This window comes from Anguilla anguilla, chromosome 2 (genome assembly GCF_013347855.1).
Source record: "Anguilla anguilla isolate fAngAng1 chromosome 2, fAngAng1.pri, whole genome shotgun sequence".
Lineage (NCBI taxonomy): Eukaryota > Metazoa > Chordata > Actinopteri > Anguilliformes > Anguillidae > Anguilla > Anguilla anguilla.
Genome location: NC_049202.1, coordinates 61,580,158 through 61,596,776, shown reverse-complemented (window position 1 = coordinate 61,596,776; position 16,619 = coordinate 61,580,158). Strand labels below are relative to the sequence as shown.

At 37.5% G+C, this 16,619-nt stretch overlaps 1 protein-coding gene across 2 annotated transcripts in view; it reads left to right on the top strand.

Annotated features, from left to right (window-relative positions):
* LOC118221911 (zinc finger BED domain-containing protein 4-like) overlaps positions 1-2,637 on the top strand; it is a 5,923-nt gene extending 3,286 nt beyond the window's left edge. Inside the window, exon 6 of one of the 2 annotated variants that reach the window (XM_035407342.1) lies at positions 351-2,637. In XM_035407342.1, coding sequence (XP_035263233.1) covers positions 351-1,807 — 1,457 coding nt within the window. In that variant the 3' untranslated portion in view covers positions 1,808-2,637. Of the gene's footprint in view, positions 1-344 lie in introns of both variants that reach the window. The other variant, XM_035407341.1, reaches the window with a different exon arrangement.
* Positions 2,638-16,619: the final 13,982 nt, after the last annotated feature.

The window sequence follows — 16,619 nt, the reverse complement described above, 5'->3', positions numbered from 1 at the left end:
AGACTGAATTCTACTTACTTGTATGCAAATTTAGCACCACTAGAAGCTTCCTGGTGTAGTAGAATAGATTGCCAGAAGGGTGATTGATTGCTTCTTTACAATAGCTTCTTTAAGATAAGATAAGATAAGATATACGTTATTGAACCCCGTGGGGTAATTTGTCCTCTGCATTTGACCCATACTAGTTACTTAGGAGCAGTGGGCAGCCACAGTGCAGCGTCCGGGGACCAACTCCAGTTCTGGGGCCAGTGCCTTGGTCAAGGGCAACTGCAGGAGCGCACCTAACATGCATGTCTTTTTTCTTTGCAAACACAAGCTAAAATGTTGTAATTACATTTTTTCAGTTTCAGGTGGGCCTTCAAAAGAACGCTACAATGCAAGCCCTCTAGTCCGGATGATCGTGACAGACCTGCAGCCCTTGTCTATAATTGAGGGCGCTGGATTTCGGGAGTTTATGAGAGCACTGAATCCTGGCCATAGTATTCCAAAAGGGATATCTACTTTACGCTCAGAACTCCTACAGCTGTATGAATCAGTAAAAACAGAGGTGAAAGCATCCCTCTACTCTACGAATGATGTTGTCCTGACGTCAGAGATGTGGACAAGAGGAACGGAGTTCTATCAGACAGTGAGCTGCCATTTCATCAGCCACAACTGGGAGCTGAAATCCTACGTGCTGGAAACAAAAGACTGTACTGGTAAAAATACAGGGGAAGAAATAGTCAACCAACTGCAGACAATTTCAAAAGAATGGGAAATTAGAGAGAAGGTCCATGTTGTGGTTATGAATGGGTCAAATGTTCCAAGTCCTGGTTGGACATACTTTCCATGTTTTGCACATACTTTGGACCGTGTGTTCAAGGATGCGTTGAAGGGCGACCCGACCTGTGAAGCACTTCTGAAGAAGTGTCGACAAGTAGTGAGGTTCCTCCACCAGTGCAATGCCACAGGCAAGCTAAAGGATTCACTGCCTCCGTATGAGCTAATGCTATCCGAGGAAACCAGGTGGAATTCTACATTCTATATGCTGGAGAAGCTCTCGCAGCAACACAATGCTATCAACAATATGCTCTCCCACAGTGGTGAGAAATCTCTCCGTCTAAATAACCGTGAACTGTCAAAAATCAATGAAATCGTGGCTGCTCTTCGACTTTTTGAAGATGCCGCAAAAGACATGTCAAAACAGAAGTATGTCTCAGTTTCCGGGATTATTCCTCTGGTGAAACTCCTGAAGGAAAAACTGGCAGAACAGGCACGAAAAGGGAACAAAGTAGCAGAACAGCTGGCGGGAAAGTTCACACAACACTTTGTCCGTGTTGAGGATAACTATACTCTAGTAGCTAGCACAACTTTGGATGCAAGATTCAAAGACTTTACACTGTCTGGCGACAGCAGTACAGAGCAAACGAGAAGAAAAAGACTAATCAAAGAAATACTCAGTCTGGGCAAAGCAGGCCAGTCAACATGCACTACTCCCGTATTTCCAGACAATTGCCCAGATGGATTGTGGGAAGATTTTGACAGGGGGTCTGAGTGCGAAGAAGAATTACACAGATATGCCGCCAAAAAGAAAATTCCAAGGGGGGGGAACCCACTGTCCTGGTGGAGGTTCAACGGTGAGGAATTCCCAAATCTCCAGAGAGCGGCTCGGAGGTACCTTGGGATCGTCTCCACGTGCCCCCCCACCGTGCGAGCTTTCTCCAGGGCTGGCCAAGTCTACAGTCTTCAGCGTCTTCGCCTAGAGCTGGAGACCATCAGCGTGATGCTGTTCCTTAACGGAAACTATATTTTCTCCAAAAGCAATTGATTAGATCATAGATGTATTTGTAAAATGTATTTCCGATTATGGAATTCACGCAACCCTAGTCACTAAGCTCTGCAAATCCATTTTATTTCAAGTGATGTGAGAGTCAGATTTAAGAAATGGAGGCCAAAGCACACCTATTGCATCATCACTAAGCTTTATGTGATTGTCTAATTTTAGCATTCTCTGTTTTTAATTCTGGCCCAATTTCATGTTGACTGTCATCTCTCCCCTTCATGGGTATGTGTGCTGGGATATGTACAGCGTTGGGGGCAATTTAACAGGGTGCGGTTAAACTAGTTGCTTATTTACATTTTGCAGAAGTTCGCTGGTAGGTCAACTACATTCAAATTTGTGTATCCTATTGGCTGTAGTAGTTCATTATATTTTTATCATGTTGAGGTGTAATTAACAGCAGGAACTACCAACTACTTTTGGCCTTACAACATTTTTTATTTTAATTTTTTATAATCCCTTTGACCAAATATCGCCACCTCTCTCTCACTGCCTTCACTCTAATCCTTACCGGTGAAAATTACTCTGCTCCACTTCAGATGTCGACTGCTAATTGCCACACATTGGTAGTTACACCCACAGTGGTAAAGTGTATAGTGATTCTCCCCATGGGAAAACTGAAGGCATTGCTCATATGTGCATCATGTTAGGGAAATATGATTATGATGATTTTTTGAAAATTTTTATACAAAGAGGTTTGAACAATGCTTTTGGAGTAGTCGTAGTTTTGTAGGATACATTTATCTTTAGGGTAGATTTTCTTTGGTTCAAATACTTTCAGTGCGAGGTAATTGGTAGTTTGTACAATATGATATAACGTGTATGCACTTTTTGTACGTCGCTTTGGATAAAAGCGCCTGCTAAATGAATGTAATGTAATGTAATGTAATGTGTATTTTTTCATTCATTTTGGTTAATTGTTTATGAATACATTTGAATGCATTGTTTCATTAATTAAATCATTAATTAATTCATTCATTCATTACTTTTATAAGACTGCAGCACCCGCTAAATGCTTATTCACTTCATAATGTCCCTTCATCTATGCAGTAAGGTCCTACTGAGATCAGTTCCCAAAAATGTTGGATTTGATTTACATATCGTTTCATAGGATGTGCTGTATTTCCTCATGAACCTCAAAAGGAGAAGGTGTTCTGCGTGTCATCTGAAATCACCGATTTTAAATACTGTCTTGGGCCTGAGGGTTATTGTATTTTATTTCTATTATTTCCTGAATTTTACCATTCTTTATCAGACACTTACACATTGATTTTCACAATAAGAATCCCTGATTTGTTAAAATGCACAGACCAATTTGAGCCCAAAAAAATCCCAAAAAAGTAATTTTACAGACATTACTGCCAACTGCGTGCATCCACATCTGTAGCTACTGTCTGTCTCTGGCTTCCACCAAATATCCATCCCGTGTTGCAAGGATGTGAAAATTTGTTTGTGATTTGACCAACTAAACAGGCTATTTGCATTTAATTTGAATTCAGATAATCTTCTTGTGTCTTTTAAATAATACCAATCATGGGAATCTGTTTCAAAACACTGATGAAAGGCCAGTGGTATCACACACTTCAGAAATGGCCACTAGATGACAGTAGATAGCAGTCATAAACAAGATGAAAAAATCCCTTGTTTGAAGAATGCACAGTAGACTCATGGATGGATTGGCCTTTTATCACATTTACGACAGAATGCCAATTTTACACAATTTTATGTTCCCATAGTGTTTACCCAAGTCCTCCCGCCTTTTCCCTATGCCTCGTTCCTGTACAGAGGTTCTCTCTCTCTGTCTCTCTCTCTCTCACACACACACTCTCACTCTCTCACACTATCTCACTCGCTCACTCACACACATACATACACAAACACACACACACACACACAGATTGGCACAGATTAGAGAGAGCTGTACAGAGCACCATATAATCACCAGAGAGGGAAACTAGAGCAGATAATCACTGCACACCTTCTGTTCCCCTCTGCCTCTCACTTCAGCCTCTTTCCTTAGTGTCTTTTTTCCCAGCATGCCACGCTCCTCTTCCTCAGACTCATCCTCTACTCTGAAAGCTTCGTTCAGCACCTCATGCCTCAGGGTCTCCTTCCCACAGACCTCTGCCGTTTTCGGTAAGGTTCATCGTTTGCCGATTCACCAAAACTAGATTGTCAGATAGTGAAGCGTGATTCATCACTCCAGAGATCACGTTTCCACTGCTCCAGAGTGGCGATTGTGCTTCACACAACTTCAGCCTAGTTAGGCTTAGGCTTATGTACGGCTGCTCGACCAGAGGTAATTTGGAACTTTGTAGTGAGTTTTGCAACCGAGGAAAGACGATTTTTACACGCTACATGCTTCAGCACTTGCCAGTCTCGTTCTGTGAGCTTGTGTGGCCTATCGCTTTGTGACTGATCTGTTGTTGCTCCTATACGTTTCCACTTCACAATAACAGCACTTGCAGCTGACTGGAGCAGCTCTAGCAGGGCAGAAATTTGATGAACTGACTAGTTGGAAAGGTGGTGTCCTATGACAGAGCCACATTGAAAGTCACTGAGCACTTTAGTATGACCTGTTCTACTGCCAGTGTTTGTCAATGGAGATTGCAAAGCTATACGTTTGATAAGATGCACCTCAATGGGTGTGGCTAAACCAGCCAAAACCTAATAAGAAGGCGTGTCCACCTCTTCATCCCCAAACAAAAAACAAAAAATTTAAAATAAGAATAATTTTAAATGAAAGGGATCCTGACGTCTGACATGTCATCCTTCAATGCAAAGTTGAGTTTCCACCCACCTTCGGAATCCGGTACAATCCGGTTGACTCAGGGACAGGCACAATAATTACTTTCACTTCATCACAACTGAAACCAGACTGTATGCTCGATGTCATGCACACTTTAGCAATGGGTGGACTTGAAGCTAAAAAAACAACATGTAAGTCACTTGTGTGTTCTGTTAAAATTCAAAATAAAAATGTATTTTTTAAGATTTCCGAGTAGCATGTAAATTTTGTATTTCAGCCATATCATAAATATTCAACCCCCATTCAATATCACCATTTTCAAAATATTTGCTGGTCTGTAGAGTGACTAAATTTTGTGGAAACACACTTGAGCCCTTAGGAAATCCATAACGATACTGTTTGCTTCACCTGTAATAAACATATAAATCGCACCGACGCACTTCTTCACATCAATTTGAAGCTGACTAGCAAACTTGCCAAAGACAAAGGAGCTCTCTCAAAAGTTAAGAGAAGAAATGATTCCATTGCATAAAAAAGGCAATGGATACAAAAAGATCTCCAAGATATTGAAAGTTCAAAGAGACACAATTGGCAGCATCATAAGGAAGTTTAAAAGTCATAGAATAGCAGTAAACCTACCTGGGCGTGGAAGGAAGAGTAAAGTTACATCAACTGGTATCAGGCACATCGTAAGAACTGTTGAGAAAACCCCTCATATTACTGCCAAAGGCTTACAGGATGACCTTTTGAAAGCTGGAACAAATGTATCAGTACAGACGATAAGAAGGATATTTAACAAGCAAGGCCTTCATGGCCGGACACCTCGCCGCACTCCACTCTTAGCCAGTAAGCATATGAAAAATCGACTTGAATATGCAAGACGTCATTTGGATAAGTATACAGAGTTTTGGGAGAATATTTTATGGAGTGACGAGACGAAACTGGAATTGTTTAGATCCATGGATAAGTGGTATGTATGGCGCAAGAAAGGTGCAGTTTGTGACAAGAAGAACACCATCCCCATAGTCAAGTATGGAGGTGGGTCAGTCCTTCTGTGGGGGTGTTTTGCTGCTCCTGGTACTGGCAATCTTCAGCGTGTGACTGGCACCATGGATTCCTTGAAATACCAGGCCATTCTGGGGAAGAATGTGATGGCCTCAGTGCATAAGCTGAAGCTTGGTGATCATTGGACTTTCCAGCAAGACAATGATCCCAAGCATACATCCAAGTCAACCAAAGCTTGGTTCAGAGAACGATCTTGGAATGTCCTTGACTGGCCTTCTCAGTCCCCAGATTTAAATCACATTGAAAATCTTTGGTGGGATTTTAAGAAAGCAGTGGCATCATGAAAACCAAAGAATATCGGTGAACTTGAAGCATTTGCACAGGAATAATGGGCCAAGATTGCAAAAGAGAGGTGCTTGTGAGCACTTATAGGAAGCGTTTATTGGAAGTTATAAAAGCTAAAGGATGTTCCAGAAAGTACAACTGTTTTCATGAACCTTCCAGCTGCAACGGAGGTTCCATATACCTCCTGAAATCCAACAGAACACTGCAACTTCATGGTGACCAAAGAAATGTGACTTTCAATTTTGTCAAAAGATGAATATAGAGCAGTAGTTAAACCATTCAAGGATCATTCAAGGATTACCAGAATTAATGATTAAAAAATTAATAAAATTCTAAAATAGGGATAAGAGTAGGCCAGGAACCAATCCGATTTTTATACCAATCATGATGCCTCCTCTTCATTTTAAATGAAAGGGATCTTGACATTTGAGATGACAACCAGGTTCATTCTGGGAAAGAAACAATAATTACTTTCACTTCATCAAAATTGAAACCAAAGGTGCATATTTAAATGCACAAATGCAGTCTGGAGAGCAAACCAAGAAGCGGCACGGAAGAGATCCATCAACCAGTAGGTCAGTACAGAAAATAATCAAATCAATGTTGTTCTGACACTTATTTCTTGACGCTTTGCATTTATGAATATTTTAGATTTGAAAGCAGATTAGATTTTGTATTGTGATTTCTAATAAGGAACTAGTGTAGACACTTCAGACTCAATGATCACTGAACTACTGTACATGACATACACAATACAAACAGAACAGATGTAAACATTGGTAAACGTGCTAGAAAAATATTTATATTTGGCTGATTTCTGCCACAGACTGATACTGAAAATCTTTTCAACTAGCTGGTAAGAGTACATTCTTTATTCTACCAAAGAAATCAGTTCTTGGATCAACATCCAAGACAGCACAGATTTCTCCCTTTCTTAAGTCACTGCCTTGGTTACAAGTCAGTTTTAGAACAGGTTTCAAAGTTTTTATTTATTTTTAAATGCGACCTTAAAGTTCTTAATGGATCGGCATTTGAACACACATTGTACACTGTAAAAAATAAATAAAGTGCTGTAAAAAAGAGAGAAGTGTAGACAATAGGAACACTAAGTCATTACATCACTTTACAATAATTTAGCAGAAACTCTTATCCAGAGCATCGCACAGAAGTGAAGAGCATTTTTTATTGGATCATCAGCCGATCATAACTATTTATTACTCAGAAACTGCCAGTACGGACTCGTCCTCTTCGGTGTGTACATTCAGTTTAGACAAAAAAAAAAAAAAAAAAAAGAATACAGAGCTGCAGGACAGCCAGAAATCTTTCCATAAAGAACAAAAAATTGAGACAGGTATTTGAATATGCAAAGACATTTTTATATCAGCCAATGACATTTTCTCTTCAATACAAAAATTAAAAAAAAATAATTCCAGTGAAGGGAATCCTGACAACTGGAGTAATCCTTCAATGCAAAAAAATGAGGTTCCACCCATTTTCTGAAAACCAGTAATACAATGTGACAAGCACACCACTTGCAGTTCCTCACAAATAAAATTAGACTTGTTTAAAAGGCAGAAGTTTGGAAAGCAAGTTCCATCTTTTACTGTATTACTTGCTAAACAGAACTTTGAGATCTACTCGAAATAAAGTCTTGTGTGCTCCAGTGGCCAATTCTGTACAACCTGGATAAGTGTATTTTTATTTATACACACAAACTGTGTGTGTGTGTGTGTGTGTGTGTTTGTGTGTGTGTGTGCACATCAGACCTTGGTCAAATACGTATTTGTCTCAGAATGCAAACCCCGCCTTATGATCATATTGGCAAGCTCAATTACACCAGGCAAGATCAACAGAGCACAGAAAAGTATTTGAATCCCTAAGAAACAAACACGTATTTGACCCAGGTCTGGTGCACATATGAGTGTGTATGTGTGTGTGTGTATATATATATTATTTATTTATTTATTTATTTATTTATTTATTTATTTAAAAAAATATATATATATTATCTTATTTTTTATTTTACATTAAATTACATTAGAATTATCACAAAGTATCACCAACAAGGCATATAGGTCATAGGTCCATTGAAAATTAATATGTGTAATGTTAATGTAACATAACTATTAAGTGTAATATTACACAGCCACACATTATATAACATTATCCAAAAAGAAATCCATTCATATCCAGTTATTTGATTCTGATGTATTTTAATAATTGTATTTAATTGTTTTGTCCACTGTGAACATTTTCTTTTCTGTTGTCACTGTGAATTTCTCTATATATGAAATTTGACATTCCTGTATTTATTATTATTATTATTATTATTATTATTATTATTATTATTAGTGTTGATGTTGTTGCTCACTTATTAAGCTGGAGCCCATTTCTACAGTGTTGCCACTCACTAATCTGCTTGCAGGTGTTGAACACAAACAGCTGAACTGGAACTACTGAGATGTATAAGGGAAAATATCCAAGTAGTGAGTACTGTCATTTGCCCAAATTTATGAACACTTCTGTGCTATGTAAATATACTTAAACTAAAGCATAAATACATTTGTGGGGGACTTAACATATTTATGTTGTCTTGTAGAGTTCTGCCATTTATGAGGTCAGTATAGGACTGTTGTGAGTAATTTATTAACGTAAGATTTTTCTATTTTTCTAGACTCTGTAGCATTGTAGAAGCAAGAAACCCACTGATAACAGAAACCCTTCTGTTTTAACTCAGATATAAATTGAACTGTCAACACTTGACTGTTATGTATTTTTTCATGCCTGATGAGTGCTGACACTGTTACAGCCAATGTAATGAGATAACAAAATTCAACTGTCTGTGATGGATCCATATTTTTAAAATCATAAATACACACACATATATATATATATATATAGTACAGCTATTTCCTGATATAGTATGTGCAGGTCAACAACCATTTGTCATTTTTATATGTTTGCCTTTCCCCATGGTAATGGATGTGAACTGGATTTCCATATGACTCGCCTCATTTCCATACCCCAGTGGACGTGGAGTCCTTGAAAGGTCAGAACGCAGTTCCTTAGGACTACTGAACTTAGAACAGTAGAATGTTAATGCAGATGCAATTTTACTTGATTTTACATGATGAATTTAGTTAATACATGAACATTTGTTGAATAACAAACCAAAGAAAAAGTTTCTATTTCCAGCTACAAAAACAAATTATAATTACTTGCTTCCAATACTTGCTTACTTCCAATAATTTGTTTAATTGCAACTAAAGCCAAAGGAGACTATTTTGAGGAAAGTCATGTCTCAGATTATGTTTAAGTAAAAGTCATATTTTTATGTTATTGCAGGTAGAAGTTGAAAACAAAAAAGTTTATACTTTGCTTTGTTACTCAGTAAATGTGCATGTGTTAACTTAATTTGTCTCTACTTAAGGGTTTTTTTTTTTTTTTAACCACAGGTGGCCTAATATTTTCGGGCCTGTATTATGTATACTTCAGATATTTTGACACTGATTGGTAATAAAGCTTGATTTACAGTCATTGGTAATGAAGCTTGAAAGCCCTGAGCAGGAATAAATATTTACCTTTTTTAACCCTTTGAAGAGAGGGTTTTCTGGAATGTTTCATCAAAAGTCAGTGTTCTAGAGCTCCACTGCTTTCAGTCACCAGCAGTGGTTGTTTTATCAGCATTAGGATTTTCAGTTAAGAGCATTCTAATCACATATTTGAGATCTCACATCTTAATTTGACTGTCTCTGTTCTGAAGATAGTAGTGGCTTGTGTTACAGTTAGTGGAGCAGCCAAGGAACTAGACTAGACTGGGCTTTTTTCAAAGCATTTTTGAATTCTCTTCTTGGTTTCTCCTGGACTTGATTGATAGAAGTCTTCAAACGGCAGGTTTACTTCAATTCAAGTGTTATTAAACCGCCTTATTACTTCATAAATACTAGTAATTGGTATATGCAGTCTTTGCCAGCTATTTTCTGATACAGTGTGTGCAGGTCAACAACCATTTGTCTTTTTCATATGTTTGCCTTTCCCCATGGTAATGGATGTGAACTGGATTTCCATACGACTCACCTCATTTTCATACCCCAGTGTACCTGGAGTCCTTGAAAGGTCAGAACACAGTTCCTTAGGACTACTGAACTTAGAACAGTAGACTGTTAATGCAGATGCAATTTTACTTGATTTTACATGATGAATTTAGTTAATATATGAACATTTGTTGAATATCAAACTGAAGTAAAAACTTTTTTTTCTATTTCTACCTACAAAAACACTTAATTATTACTTGCTTCCAATACTTACTTCCAATAATTTGTTTAATGGCAATTAAAGCCAAAGGAGACTATTTTGAGGAAAGGCATGTCTCAGATTATGTTTAAGTAAAATTCATCTTTTTGTGTTATTGCAGGTAGATGTTGAAAAGAAAAAAGTTCATACTTTGCTTTGTTACTCAGTAAATGCGCATGTGTTAACTTAATTTGTCTCTACCTAGGGTTTTTTTTTTTTTTTTAACCACAGGTGGCCTAATATTTTTGGCCTGTATTATATATACTTCAGATAATTTAACACTGATTGGTAATGAAGCTTGATTGACAGTCATTGGTAATGAAGCTTGAAAGCCCTGAGCAGGAATAAATATTTACCTTTTTTAACCCTTTGAAGAGTGGGTGATCTGGAATGTTTCATCAAAAGTCAGTGTTCTAGAGCTCCACTGCTTTCAGCCACCAGCAGTGGTTGTTTTATCAGCATTAGGATTTTCAGTTAAGAGCATTCTAATCACATATTTGTGATCTTACATCTTAATTTGACTGTCTCTGTTCTGAAGATAGTACTGGCTTGTGTTACAGTTAGTGGCGCAGCCAAGGAACTAGACTAGACTGGGCTTTTTTCAAAGCATTTTTGAATTCTCTTCTTGGTTTCTCCTGGGCTTGATTGATAGAAGTCTTCTAATGGGCAGGTTTACTTCAATTCAAGTGTTATTAAACCTCTTCATTATTTCAGAAATACTAGTAATTGGTATATGCAGTTTTTGCCAGCTATTTCCTGATACAGTATGTGCAGGTCAACAACTGTTTGTCTTTTTTATATGTTTGCCTTTCCCCATGGTAATGGATGTGAACTGAATTTACAGACGACTCATCTGATTTTCATACCCCAGTGAACAAGGATCCCTTGGAAGGTCAGAATGCAGTTGCTTAGGACTACTGAACTTAGAATACTAGAATGTTAATGCAGATGCAATTTTACTTGATTTTATATGATGAATTTAGTTAATATACGAACATTTGTTGAAAAACAATCCAAAATAAAAACTTTTTTTTCTATTTCTACCTACAAAAACACTTAATAATTACTTGCTTCCAATACGTACTTACTTCCAATCATTTGTTTAATTGCAATTAAAGCCAAAGGAGACTATTTTGAGGAACGTCCTGTCTCAGATTATGTTTAAGTAAAAGTCATATTTTTATGTTATTGCAGGTAGATGTTGGAAAGAAAAAAGTTCATACTTTGCTTTGTTACTCAGTAAATGAGCATGTGTTAACTTAATTTGTCTCTACCTAGGGTTTTTTTTTTTTTTTAACCACAGGTGGCCTAATATTTTTGGCCTGTATTATATATACTTCAGATAATTTGACACTGATTGGTAATGAAGCTTGATTGATAGTCATTGGTAATGAAGCTTGAAAGCCCTGAGCAGGAATAAATATTTACCTTTTTTAACCCTTTGAAGAGTGGGTTTTCTGGAATGTTTCATCATAAGTCAGTGTTCTAGAGCTCCACTGCTTTCAGTCACCAGCAGTGGTTGTTTTTTCAGGATTAGGATTTTCAGTTAAGAGCATTCTAATCACATATTTGTGATCTCACATCTTAATTTGACTGTCTCTGTTCTGAAGATAGTACTGGCTTGTGTTACATTTAGTGCCACAGCCAAGGAACTAGACTAGACTGGGCTTTTTTCAAACCATTTTGAATTCTCTTCTTGGTTTCTCCTTTCCATTCCAGAATTTGTGCTGATTTGATTTTGATTTATTTCACAGAAGGCAATGCTTCACTTGACGATTTTCTATTCACCAAAAGATTGTGTGAAAATAGCGAATGTAAACCAAAGAAATCGAGTAAGTCACATCCATATTACAAAAGTAATTGACAATTACTGTTCACATTTCATTGTAGAATGGGAGAATTGGTAATTCAACTAAGCTCTATAACTGTGCAGTTGTGGCCCTAGGATTTTGGTTTCCCTCACAAGCAATCTTTGGCCCTCTGCGTGGGGGCTTGATTGATAGAAGTCTTCTAACAAGCAGGTGTACCACCGTTCAAGTGTTCTTTAACCTCTTCATTATTTCAGCAATACTAGTAATTTGCATGCAGTTTTTTGGCAGCTATTTCCTGATACAGTATGTGCAGGTCAACAACTCTTCGTCTTTTTTCATATGTTTGCATTTCCCCATGGTAATGGATGTGAACTGGATTTCCATACGGCTCACCTCATTTTCATACCCCAGTGAGACAGTGTCCCGCTGAGGGTCAGAACACAGTTCCTTAGGACTACTGAACTTAGAACAGTAGAATGTTAATGCAGATGCAATATTACTTGATTTTACATGATGAATTTAGTTAATATATGAACATTTGATGAATAAAAAACCAAAGTAAAAACATTTTTTCTGTTTCTACCTACAAGAACACTTAATAATTACTTGCTTCCAATACTTACTTACTTTCAATCATTTGTTTAATTGCAATTAAAGCCAAAGGAGACTATTTTGAGGAAAGTCCTGTCTCAGATTATGTTTAAGTAAAAGTCATATTTTTATGTTATTGCAGGTAGAAGTTGAAAACAAAACAGTTCATACTTAGCTTTGTTACTCAGTAAATGTGCATGTGTTAACTTAATTTGTCTCTACCTAAGGTTTTTTTTTTTTTTTTTAACCACAGGTGGCCTAATATTTTTGGCCTGTATTATGTATACTTCAGATAATTTTACACTCATTGGTAATAAAACCTGATTGACAGTCATTGGTAATGACGTTTGAAAGTCCTGAGCAGGAATAAATATTTACCTTTTTTAACCCTTTGAAGAGACGGTTTTTGGAATGTTTAATCAGAAGTCAGTGTTCTAGAGCTCCACTGCTGTCAGTCACCAGCAGTGGTTGTTTTATCAGCATTAGGATTTTCAGTTAAGAGCTTTCTAATCACATATTTGAGATCTCACATCTTAATTTGACTGTCTCTGTTCTGAAGATAGTAGTGGCTTGTGTTACAGTTAGTGGCGCAGCCAAGGAACTAAACTACATTACATTACATTGCAGGCATTTGGCAGACGCTCTTATCCAGAGCGACGTACAACAAAGTGTATAACCATAACCAGGAACAAGTATGACGAAACCCCTAGAGAGAAGTACCGGTCCAAGTGCAGGGAACAACCGCATAGTTCAACTTGGACCCTGAAGGTTAAACTGATTAACACTAAACAACGAGAACGGCAACAACGCAGTCTATGGAAAAAATACAAGCAGTAGTTTAAGACAGATAAACTAAGTCACCTACGAAACAGCTGCCTAGTTACAACCCTAAGCTTACAGTAATTTACAGGGGGGAAGGGAGGGATGGGGAGAGGTGCAGCCTGAAGAGGTGAGTCTTCAGTCGTCGTTTGAAATGGGTCAGTGTCTCAGCTGTTCTGACCTCCATAGGGAGGTCATTCCACCATCGTGGGGCCAGAACAGACAGGAGACGTGTTCGGGAAGTGCAGGTGCGAAGAGGGGGAGGTGCTAGGCGTCCTTAGGTAGCAGAACGGAGGGATCTGGCTGGCATGTAGGGTTTGAATATCTTGTGGAGGTATGCTGGGGCTGATCCCTTGACTGCCTGGTATGCTAGGACCAATGTTTTAAATTTTATGCGAGCTATAACAGGCAGCCAGTGGAGGGTAGTGAGCAGGGGAGTGACGTGGGAGTGTCTGGGGAGGTTGAAGACCAGACGAGCCGCAGCATTCTGAATGAGTTGCAGGGGTCTGGTGGCAGATGCCGGTAGTCCAGCCAGAAGAGAGTTGCAGTAGTCCAGGCGGGATAGAACCATTGCTTGGACCAGGAACTGGTCTTGGGCTTTTTTGGGCTTTTTTCAAAGCATTTTTGAATTTTCTTCTTGGTATCTCCTCTCCATTCCAGAATTTGTGCTGATTTGATTTTTATTCATTTCACAGAAGATAGTGCTCCACGTGGCCATTCACAAGGCTCCAAAAGAGTGCATCCAAAAGGCCCACGTAAACCAAAGAAATTGAGTAAGTCACATCCATATTACAAAAGTAATTGACAATTACTGTTCACATTTTATTGTAGAATGGGAGAATTGGTAATACAACCGAGCTCGATAACTGTTCAATTGCGGCCCTAGGATTTTTGTTTCCCTCACAAGCAATCTTTGGCCCTCTGCGTTGGGGCTTGATTGATAAAAGTCTTTTAACGGGCAGGTTTACTTCAATTCAACTATTCTTGGACCTCTTCATTACTTCAGAAATACTAGTAATAGATATATGCAGTTTTTGCCAGCTATTTCCTGATATAGTATGTGCAGGTCAACAACCATTTGTCTTTTTTATGTTTGCCTTTCCTGATGGTAATGGATGTGAACTGGATTTCCATACAACTCACCTCATTTTCATACCCCAGTGAACGAGGATCTCTTGGAAGGTCAGAACACAGTTCCTTAGGACTACTGAACTTAGAAAAGTAGAATGTCAATGCAGATGCAATTTTACTTGATATTACATGATGAATTTAGTTAATATACGAACATTTGTTGAATAACAATCCAAAGTAAAAACTTTTTTTTCTATTTCTACCTACAAAAACACTTAATTACTTGCTTCCAATACGTACTTACTTCCAATAATTTCTTTAATTGCAAGTAAAGCCAAAGGAGACTATTTTGAGGAAAGTCATGTCTCCAATTATGTTTAAGTAAAAGTCATATTTTTATGTTATTGCAGGTAGAAGTTGAAAACAAAACAGTTCATACTTAGCTTCGTTACTCAGTAAATGTGCATGTGTTAACTTAATTTGTCTCTACCTAAGGTTTTATTTATTTATTTATTTTTTAACCACAGGTAGCCCAATATTTTTGGCCTGTATTATATATACTTCAGATAATTTGACACTGATTGGTAATGAAGATTGAAAAACCTGAGCAGGAATACATATTTACCTTTTTTAACCCTTTGAAGAGTGGGTTTTTTGGAATGTTTCATCAGAAGTCAGTGTTCTAGAGCTCCACTGCTTTCAGTCACCAGCAGTGGTTGTTTTATCAGCATTAGGATTTTCAGTTAAGAGCATTCTAATCACATATTTGAGATCTCACATCTTAATTTGACTGTCTCTGTTCTGAAGATAGTACTGGCTTGTGTTACAGTTAGTGGCGCAGCCAAGGAACTAGACTAGACTGGGCTTTTTTCAAAGCATTTTTGAATTCTCTTCTTGGTATCTCCTGGACTTGATTGATAGAAGTCTTCAAACGGCAGGTTTACTTCAATTCAAGTGTTATTAAACCTCCTCATTACTTCATAAATACTAGTAGTTGGTATATGCAGTTTTTGTCAGCTATTTCCTGATATAGTATGTGCAGGTCATCAACCATTTGTCTTTTTTATATGTTTGCCTTTCCCCATGGTAATGCATGTGAACTGGATTTACAGACGACTCGCCTCATTTCCATACCCCAGTGAATGAGGATCCCATGGAAGGTCAGAACGCAGTTGCTTAGGACTACTGAACTTAGAACAGTAGAATGTTAATGCAGATGCAATTTTACTTGATTTTATATGATGAATTTAGTTAATATATGAACATTTGTTGAATAACAAACCAAAGTAAAAACTTTTTTTCTATTTCTACCTACAAAAACACTTAATTATTATTTGCTTCCAATACTTACTTACTTCCAATCATTTGTTTAATTGCAATTAAAGCCAAAGGAGACTATTTTGAGGAAAGTCCTGTCTCAGATTATGTTTAAGTAAAAGTCATATTTTTATGTTATTGCAGGTAGAAGATGAAAACAAAACAGTTCCTATTTAGCTTTGTTGCTCAGTAAATGCGCATGTGTTAACTTAATTTGTCTCTACCTAAGGTTTTTTTTTATTTTACTTTATTTTTTTAACCACAGGTAGCCCAATATTTTTGGCCTGTATTATATATATTTCAGATAATTTAACACTGATTGGTAATGAAGCTTGATTGACAGTCATTGGTAATGAAGCTTGAAAGCCCTGAGCAGGAATAAATATTTACCTTTTTTAACCCTTTGAAGAGTGGGTTTTTTGGAATGTTTCATCAGAAGTCAATGTTCTAGAGTTCCTCTGCTTTCAGTCACCAGCAGTGGTTGTTTTATCAGCATTAGGATTTTCAGTTAAGAGCATTCTAATCACATATTTGAGATCTCACATCTTAATTTGACTGTCTCTGTTCTGAAGATAGTACTGGCTTGTGTTACAGTTAGTGGCGCAGCCAAGGAACTAGACTAGACTGGGCTTTTTTCAAAGCATTTTTGAATTCTCTTCTTGGTTTCTCCTGGGCTTGATTGATAGAAGTTTTCTAATGGGCAGGTTTACTTCAATTCAAGTGTTATTAAACCTCCTCATTACTTCATAAATACTAGTAATTGTTATATGCAGTCTTTGCCAGCTATTTCCTGATACAG